This window comes from Pristiophorus japonicus, chromosome 5, assembly GCF_044704955.1.
Source record: "Pristiophorus japonicus isolate sPriJap1 chromosome 5, sPriJap1.hap1, whole genome shotgun sequence".
NCBI lineage: Eukaryota > Metazoa > Chordata > Chondrichthyes > Pristiophoridae > Pristiophorus > Pristiophorus japonicus.
Window position 1 is genome coordinate 4,103,088 of NC_091981.1, and position 9,778 is coordinate 4,112,865.

At 52.5% G+C, this 9,778-nt stretch overlaps 1 protein-coding gene across 1 annotated transcript; it reads right to left on the minus strand.

Moving 5' to 3' along the window:
- Positions 1-485: 485 nt before the first annotated feature.
- On the minus strand, positions 486-1,747 carry LOC139263742 (transmembrane protein 158). Its single transcript, XM_070879775.1, has one exon. The coding sequence runs from the start codon at positions 1,432-1,434 to the stop codon at positions 748-750; it is 687 nt and encodes a 228-aa protein (XP_070735876.1). The 5' UTR covers positions 1,435-1,747; the 3' UTR covers positions 486-747.
- Positions 1,748-9,778: the final 8,031 nt, after the last annotated feature.

The window sequence follows — 9,778 nt, forward strand, 5'->3', positions numbered from 1 at the left end:
TGCAGATGACACAGTTATAGAAGAACTCTTCAGCAACAGATGTAGAACACTTTAAAACAGTGATTCAGTTACTCAATCTCAATTGAAATGTACGACTTGTAATTTAATGAGTGCAATCTTTGCTCCATTGTGGTCACTGAATCTTACAGACCGGCAGTGCTGGGATCATCCTGGTGAGAATTATCTGATCAAAATAGAATGTTCCGCCAGGAAAGGAAAAAGTACTAAATATAAAAGGCAAGTCTTTTGACAGGCATCCTATGTGTTTGCGGTTCGGGGAAACACACACACACACATAAAATAATAGTGCTGTTCACCAGAGCTCGACTGGAGTAGGGAAGCAACTGATCTTCAATACTTATTTATTACCTGTAGTCTCCTGAAAATACACATGTACAAGTCTGCTCTCCATGAGTTCAATGCAACAAATGTTGGGTTTCCCCCCCCCCTCCAGCTCTCTCGCCCCCCCCACCCACCAGCCCCAGATAAGTCCAACTTACAAATCCAACTGTGACTCCATAAGACCAGGCTCCTGCCGGTGTGCACAGGGAACCTCCCTTGTTGATGTGTTCAACTCCTTTTCTCTGGATCAAGCAGTTATGTTGCCAGGTTGTCTTCTGAGGGCCCCCCCAAAAAAAACCAGTTGTAGAGGGAGAGAGAAGCCATCGATCGCCCTGTGTCTGAGCTGCCCTCTCTGGACGTGGTGGTAGGGACGCCCAGAATCTCCCTTGGTGGACCCTCCAACCTTCAGCCTCTCCTCTGCTCCATGCCGTTGGGGAGGAAGCCGGCGATGATGGGCACCGGCCAGATCAAGGCAGCCACACTCCAGATGATGATGACCATGGTCATGAAGCAGGCCACCAGGGTGGACTCGATGGGCTTGCGGTTGAGCCTCCAGCCCGTGTCCCACCTCAGCTCCTCCAGGCTGAAGTCCAGGCAGCAGAAGTTGACCTGCTGCCCCTGGAGGGAAGTCCTCCCGCGGCCAGATCTCCTGCCCTTGTTGCCCTCGCATCCGACGCACAGCTTGAACTCCTGCTGCCCTCCCCCTCCTACCCCGACATGGTCAATGGTGAGCGGGGGGAAGACCCTGCTGAACGCCGCCGAGAAGAAGGACCTGGCGTTGTTGTTGGTGCTGAAGAGCAGGACATCGCAGTTGAAGCCGAGCGACCTCTCCCAACGGGCCAGAAGCGAGGTGGCCACCAGCCTGAGCACGGTCAAGTTGCAGTGGTTGGCCCGTGGGGCGAGATCTTGGGCTTCAGCCTTGGCCGGGGTCGGGGAGCCGGGCTCCAGCCCCAGCGGAGCCGCCAGCGAGAAGTTGAGAGAAGTGGCGTTGGGCTGCAGCAAGAAGATCTCTTCGCCCCAGCTCCTGGAAGACGGGAGGCTGGTGGCGACCACCAGAGCCAGAAGCACAGCCAGGAGTTGAGTGGTCAGCATGGCCCTCTCCCTGCACACTGCATGGTATCAGGGCTGTCCCGGGAGCAGAGTGCGGAGCAAGGAGGTCCTCTCCCCCTCTCTCCCTGTGTGTGCAGTGCCAGACATAAAACCCACCAGCTGCAATCTCTCCACCAGCCTTCTGCCACTGAACACAATCCTGCGAACACCAGCCTCTCTTAAAGCCTCAGCACCGAGCCTGATACTATTTTGCAACCTGCAGAAAACATTCTGCACATTCCTCGACTTGTGCAGCTAGAGACAAAACAATTTCTTTGCCAAACATCCGTGTTTTCGTTCTTACACACATGAATATAATTGTTTATATTTCCGAATGTGCAACTGTAAATTGTAAACCCAGCTTGGCTGCTGGAACCTGGGACTGGGAGCCCGGCACTCCCTTGCTGTTACCAGTTCCATTTCAGCCTGACTGCAATCATTTTAATTATTTGCACTTTAAAAAAAAATGATATGAAACATTTTTCATACCGACACTGCAAATTCAGGCTCTCTTTTTCGGGAGGAGGAGTTAACAGAAAGGGTAGAAAACATTTTGTCTTATCTGTCACTCATTTCATTTGTTAAACCCATTTTCCCTTTGCATTATCTAAAAGGGTAATTTAAAAAAAGAAAAACTTGCATTTCTATAGCGCCTTTCACAGCCACCGGATGACCCAAAGCGCTTTACAGCCAATGAAGTATTTTTTGAAGTGCAGTCACTGTTGTAATGTGGGAAACGCGGCAGCCAATTTGCGCACAGCAAGCTCCCACAAACAGCAATGTGATAATGACCAGATAATCTGTTTTAGTGATGTTGATTGAGGGATAATTATTGGCCCCAGGACACCGGGGATAACGCCCCTGTTCTTCTTCAAAATAGTGTCATGGAATCTTTTACGTTCACCTGAGAGGGTAGATGGGGCCTCGGTTTAACGTCTCATCCGAAAGACGGCACCTCCAAAAGTGCAACATTCCCTCAGTACTGCTCCATCAATAGTGCAGTGCTCCCACAGTACTGCCCCTCTGACAGTGCGGCACTCCCTCAGTACTGACCCTCTGACAGTGCAGCACTCCCTCAGTACTGCCCCTCCGACAGTGCGGTGCTCCCTCAGTACTGCCCCTCCGACAGTGCAGTGCTCCCTCAGTACTGCTCCTCCGACAGTGCGGCGCTTCCTCAGTACTGCCCCTCTGACAGGGCAGTGCTCCCTTAGTACTGCCCCTCCGTCAGTGTGGCGCTCCCTCAGTACTGCCCCTCCGACAGTGCAGCGCTCCCTCAGTACTGCCCCTCCGACAGTGCAGCACTCCCTCAGTACTGCCCCTCCGACAGTGCAGCACTCCCTCAGTACTGCCCCTCCGACAGTGCAGCACTCCCTCAGTACTGCCCCTCCGACAGTGCAGCGCTCCCTCAGTACTGCATTGGGAGTGTCAGCCTAGATTTTTGTGCTCAAGTCCCTGGAGTGGGATTTGAACCCACGACCTTCTGACTCCGAGGCGAGGGTGCTGCCCACTGAGCCACACTGACATGGAAGAGGCTGAGGCAGTAGCAGAGGCGGCTGACACTCTGGAGGTGGTTGCTGACGGGCCATGTGACGGAGAGGGAATGCTCCTGTATGGCTCAGAGACATGGACCATGTACAATAGCCACCTCAAGTCGCTGGAGAAATATCACCAACGATATCTCCGCAAGATCCTGCAAATCCCCTGGGAGGCCAGACGCACCAACATTAGCGACCCCGACCAGGCCAACATCCCCAGCATCAAAGCACTGACCGCACTCGATCAGCTCCGCTGGGCAGGCCACATTGTTCGAGACTCCCAAAGCAAGCGCTCTACTCAGAACTCGCCAAAAGTGGGCAGCGGAAACGTTACAAGGACACCCTCAAAGCCTCCCTGATAAAATGCAACATCCCCATCGACACCTGGGAGTCCCTGGCTGAAGACTGCCCTAAGTGGAGGAAGTGCATCCGGGAGGGCGCTGAGCACCTCGAGTCTCAACGCCGTGAGCATGAAGCGCAGGCACATGCAGTAAACCTGTCCCACCCACCCCTTCCCCCGACGACTATCTGTCCCACTTGTGACAGGGTCTGTGGCTCTCGTATTGGACTCACTTCAGGAGTGGAAGCAAGTCTTCCTCGATTCCGAGGGACTGCCTATGATGATGATGATGGACTCCGTCGCTGTGTTCAGGGTCAGGGTTGCGTGAAGGGTTGCGAACCGTGTGGTTCAGCCAGAGACAGTGTCCAGGTACGGGGCTGGAATTCGGGGCTTGTGAAAAGGGATATTGATGTTTGATCTTTCCAATGCTTAGCTGGAGGAAACTGGGCCTCTGCCAAGACTGGGTGTTGGACGAGCAGTCTGAAAATACCGAGGCAGTGGGCGGGTCGTGAGAGGGTGGGTGTCATCCGTGGGAACCTGACCCCAGCTTTAAAACAAATGCGTTCCTGGGATGTGGGTGTCGCTGGCAAGGCCGGCATTTATTGCCCAGCCATAACTGCCCTCGAGAAGGTGGTGGTGAGCCTCCATTTGCAGTTAAGGGTCAACATACCGGCCAGACCAGGTAAGGGCGGCAGATTTCCTTCCCTAAATAAGATCAGTGAACCAGACGGGTTTTTTTCGACAATTCGGCAGTTCCATGGTCACCATTACTGACACTGGCTTTTTATTCCAAATTTATTTAATTAACTGAATTTAAATTCCCCAGCTACCGTGGGATTTGAACTCATGTCTCTGGATCATTAGTCCATGCCTCGGGATTACTGGCCCAGTAACATAACCGCTGTGCTGGTCTCCCCGAGACATCGTCGTTTAGTTTATCATTCAGGCTCCAGGAGACATTTTAAGGCACTTGGACAGGGGAGAGAATTTGCTCCCGGTTAATGTGACCCTCTCCAGAACCACCATTAAGGGAATATTTTCATCCTTTATTGCCTCGTTATTGGGTTGTTCTTAGATTTTTGAACCTGTTCTCAAGTATCACCACCCTTGCTGATGAATCACAGGAAACCTAGTATTGATTTCCCTGTTTTGTATTCCCGCAGCTCACCGCATAAATAAACCATTTCGGGGCCGAAATTGATCACTGCCGCCCACTGCCGCCGATATTCCTGAGGAAGACCCGCCCAGTGCCACTTTCGGGGTGGCCTGGTGCTGGCGGGAGGGGAGAGCCACCGGGAACCGCCTGCCGACGTCAGCGGACAGCCGAGTGGCGCAACTGAGCTCCCGTCCGCCGAGCTCCCAGATTCCTGCGGGCGGGAGTTGGCGGCAGAACGGGGGCAGAACGGGGGCAGAACGGGGGCTGGAGGCCGATCTGTCCCCGACGGTGAGTCTGAAGGACCTGAAAAAAAGGGTAAGTGAACATTTTATATTGTTTTTTTTCCCACAGCCACTTACCTGCATGGGGGGTCCCCTGAAGGTCTTCTGATAGTTTTAACATTTTTTCCTGAAGATTTTTGTTTTCAGGTCTTCGCCCCTCCGTGGGGCCCGACTCCATCCTCAGCGGCACTTGGGCGGCAAGCGCCTCTGCCGCCGAGAATGAGACCTCCCGCCGGCTGCCGCCCAGATTGCCGGCGTACGTCGTCCATTTGCCGACCTGCGAGGGACCTGGGCGATGAAAACGCCGCCAAAACTACCGTCCGGGACCTCGGCGGCCATCGACGGCACTTTGGACCAAATTCGGCCCCCTGAGAAACTAAAGCCCTGACCTTTGGCCTTATTTCTTTGTGTTGCGGTTGACAATAGCTGGCGGAATCTGAGTTATCGCTTGCCTCAATCCACACTCTCACAGAAACCGGAGCACCCACGGTGCCACCGTCCCCGTGGTCTGAGGATAACGTCACCAAGGGACAGATGAGGAAGAGGAGCGGCCAAAGCTGGATCCTCGGCAAATTGTCTCGGTGACGGCACAGTGGAAGGGAGAGGCGTTAAATCGTGGCCTCGTCTGTCTGCTCAGGTGGACAGAAACATTAAAGAAGAGACGGGAGTTTTCCCAGCGTCCTGGCCAACATTCCTTCCACAACCATCAACACCAGTAAAGCTGCTTATCTGCCCTTTCAGTTGTTGTATTGGAGACGGGGCCATGCACAGATTGCTGCCACCGATACAACAATGGTGACGACACGTCGAAACCACTTCATCGGTTGTAAAGTATGTGAGAGGGCATGAGCGTACATTTTTGTTCGGGCGTATGGGAAATTTATGCTCTCAGAACATCAGAATCAGGAGCAGGAGTCGGCCATTCGGCCCCTCGAGCCTGCTCCACCATTCAATAAGATCACGGCTGATCTTCGACCTCAACTCCACTTTCCCGCCCGATCCCCATATCCCTCGATTCCCCGAGAGTCCAAAAATCTACCGATCTCAGCCTTGAATATACTCAACGACTCAGCATCCACAGCCCTCTGGGGCAGAGAATTCCAAAGATTCACCACCCTCTGAGTGAAGAAATTCCTCCACATCTCAGTCCTAAATGGCCGACCCCTTATCCTGAGACTGTGACCCCTGGTTCTAGACTCCCCAGCCCGGGGGAAACATCCTCTCAGCATCTACCCTGTCAATCCCCCTCAGAATCTTGTGTGTTTCAACCTCTCCTGTACCGAGCTAACATGGGTGGGTGGGGGCGGGTATATGGATCAGAGCAGGAATAAAAGCTGTTGTTTTATCAAGGTTAAATTGCACTGCCCAGATTTGATGCTGACAATAGGATGTTGCAGTAGCTGATGAGAGTAAGTGTGACTATGGAAACACCTCATCATAACATATGCTGTTACCGTAGCGATAGAATCAGCACAGTGCCAGCCAACGATGGCAGTGTGAGAAGAAAGAAAGACTTGCATTTATATAGCGCCTTTCATGACCACCGGCCGTCCCAAAGCGCTTTACAGCCAATGAAGTACTTTTCAAGTGTAGTCACTGTTATAATGTGGGAAACGCGGCAGCCAACTAGCGCACAGCAAGCTCCCACACACAGCAATGTGATAATGACCAGATAATCTGTTTTAGTGATGTTGATTGAGGGATAAATATTGGCCCCAGGACACCGGGGAGAACTCCCCTGCTCTTCTTCAAAATAGTGCCATGGGATCTTTTACATCCACCTGAGAGAGCAGACGGGGCCTCGGTTTAACGTCTCATCTGAAAGTCCCTGGTGTGGGACTTGAACCCACAACCTTCTGACCCAGAGGCGAGGGAGTTGCCCACTCATCATCATAGGCAGTCCCTCGGAATCGAGGAAGACTTGCTTCCACTCTTAAAATGAGTTCTCAGGTGGCTGAACAGTCCAATACGGGAACCACAGTCTCTGTCACAGGTGGGACAGACAGTGGTTGAGGGAAGGGGAGGGTGGGACTGGTTTGCCGCACGCTCCTTCCGCTGCCTGCGCTTGGTTTCTGCATGCTCTCGGCGATGAGACTCGAGGTGCTCAGTGCCCTCCCGGATGCACTTCCTCTACTTAGGGCGGTCTTTGGCCAGGGACTCCCAGGTGTCGGTGGGGATGTTGCACTTTATCAGGGAGGCTTTGAGGGTGTCCCTTGTAACGTTTCCTCTGCCCACCTGGGGCTCGCTTGCCGTGTAGGAATTCCGAGTAAAGCGCTTGCTTTGGGAGACTCGGGTCTGGCATGCAGACAATGTGGCCCGCCCAGAGAGCCACAGGCGACACTATAATGGAGTGTAATGTGGTGATATCCTTCACAGGACGTCTGCTGAAGAAATGCAACACCAAGAGACCTCTTTGGTGAACAGCAGAACAGAGCAGCATTTGACCTAACTCTCGCTTTGTAAGAAATCCGGGCCAGGTTTTGTGACGGATGCAGACATCTGGGTGATTGAGGCAGGAATTGTCGAGGGGCGCGTGAGGCCGGTGGAGATGGGATGAGGAATGGTGCGTGCAATATATTCGAGCAGTTTTGATCAAAAGAGCATGTGCTGTGCCCTTTCTTCACTTGCTGCTTGCACTCATAACCAAGATTCCTTGACTTAAATGGTTCAGTTTTGTAAACTGAGCTGAACAGAAGCACATAAGAAAATGTCACGGGCGAGACGGGTCATTGAATCTCATCCCTCTAGTAGATGAACTCCTCACTCTAATATACAAGGTGATACATTTTGGTAGGAAGAACAAGGAGAGACCATATACACACAAAGTCATCATCGTCACTGTTATGTATTGTCCAGGTACATTGAATGTATAAGTACAATGGGGCGCCACAGAGGGCGCTGTGGTGGGAGACCGGGAAGTACCTGCGAGACAGAGTATAAAAGGCTGCCCACCACACCCGAGAGTCACTCTGGAGTTACACAATAAAGGACGAAGGTCACAGCAGTTACTACAACACCAGACCGTGTGGAGTCAGTGATTTGAGTGCTACATACATCACAGTCATCATTATCATCGGCAATCCCTCGGAATCGAGGAAGACTTGCTTCCACTCTTGACATGAGTTCTCAGGTGACTGAACAGTCCAATACGAGAACCACAGTCCCTGTCACAGGTGGGACAGACAGTGGTTGAGGGAAAGGGAGGGTGGGACCGGTTTGCCGCACGCTCCTTCCGCTGCCTGCGCTTGGTTTCTGCATGCTCTCGGCGACGAGACTCGAGGTGCTCAGCGCCCTCCCGGATTCACTTCCTCCACTTAGGGCGGTCTTTGGCCAGGGACTCCCAGGTGTCGGTGGGGATGTTGCACTTTATCAGGGAGGCTTTGAGGGTGTCCTTGTAACGTTTCCTCTGCCCACCTGGGGCTCGCTTGCTGTGAAGGAGTTCCTAGTAGAGCGCTTGCTTTGATACTAAATGGTACAATGTTAAAGGGGCTGCACGAACAGAGAGACCTGGGGTGCTTTGTGCACAAATCTTTGAAGGTGGCAAGACAGGTCAACAAAGCAGTTAGTAAAGCATACAGGATCCTGGGCTTTATAAATAGAGGCATAGAGGACAGACACCAGGAAGTTACGCTAAACTGATATAAAACACTGGTTCTGCCCTAGCTGGAGTGTTGTGTCCAATTCTGGGCACCACACTTTAGGAAGGATGTGAAGGCCTGAGAGAGGGTGCAGGGGAGATTGACGAGAATGGTTCCAGGGATGAGGGACTTCAGTGACGGGGATAGACTGGAGAAGCTGGGGTTGTTCTCCTTGGAGCAGAGAAGGTTGAGAGGAGATTTGATCGAGGTGTTCAAAATCATGAGGGGCCTGGACAGAGTAGAGAGAGAGAAACTGTTCCCATTGGTGGAAGGGTGGAGAACCAGAGGACACAGATTTAAGGCGATCAGCAGAAGAACCAAAGGCGACACGAGGGAAAACGTTTTTACGCAGCGAGTGGTTAGGATCTGGAATGCGCTGCCTGAGCGGGTGGTGGAAACAGACTCAATCACGGCTTTCAAAAGGGAGTTGGATAAGTAGCTGAAGGATAGAATATCGCAGGGCTACGGGGAAAGGGCGGGGGAGGGGGACTGGCTGGGTCGCTCTTCGAACGAGCCGGCGCAGACTCGATGGGCCGAATGGCCTCTCCCGTGCTGCTTCATACGATGGTTCTACAAAATGTGCTCACGTTGGGGGGAGAATTCATAAAAGATGCCCTTGGGATCAGGTCGACATACCATAATCGTGAGGCAAAGTATTCCGTAGAGAACATGTTGTTCTTCAAAACTATTTTTTGGGCAGTTTCCAAAAAAAAGAAAGCAAAATGTTTGTGAATTTGTACAATGTCCAGCCAATGTCCAGCCTCATTTCATCACTGAAGCAAAATAGGCCATTTGGCCGAATGAAGTTAGGTGACCAAATTGTTTCAGCGCTTAATCTGTTCACCGCAAAGCTCAGAAACCAATAATCCTCCTCTCTACACCTTCATGATGTTGCTGTACCGACGCAGCCCTGGACAAAGTGGACCATTTCCCATACCTCAGGAGCCTCTTATCAACAAGAGCAGACATTGACGACGAGATTCAACACCGCCTCCAGTGCGCCAGTGCAGCCTTTGGCCACCGAGGAAAAGAGTGTTCGAAGACCAGGTCCTCAAATCTGCCATCAAGCTCATGGTCTACAGGGCTGTAGTGATACCCGCCCTCCTGTATGGCTCAGAGATGTGGACCATGTACAGTAGGCACCTCAAGTTGCTGGAGAAATACCACCAACGATGTCTCCGCAAGATCCTGCGAATCCCCTGGGAGGACAGACGCACCAACATCAGCGTCCTCGACCAGGCCAACAGCCCCAGCATCGAAGCACTGACCACATTCGACCAGCTCCGCTGAGCAGGTCACATTGTCCGCATGCGAGACACGAGACTCCCAAAGCAAGCGCTCTACTCGGAACTCCTACACAGCAAACGAGCTCCAGGTGGGCAGAGAAAACGTTACAA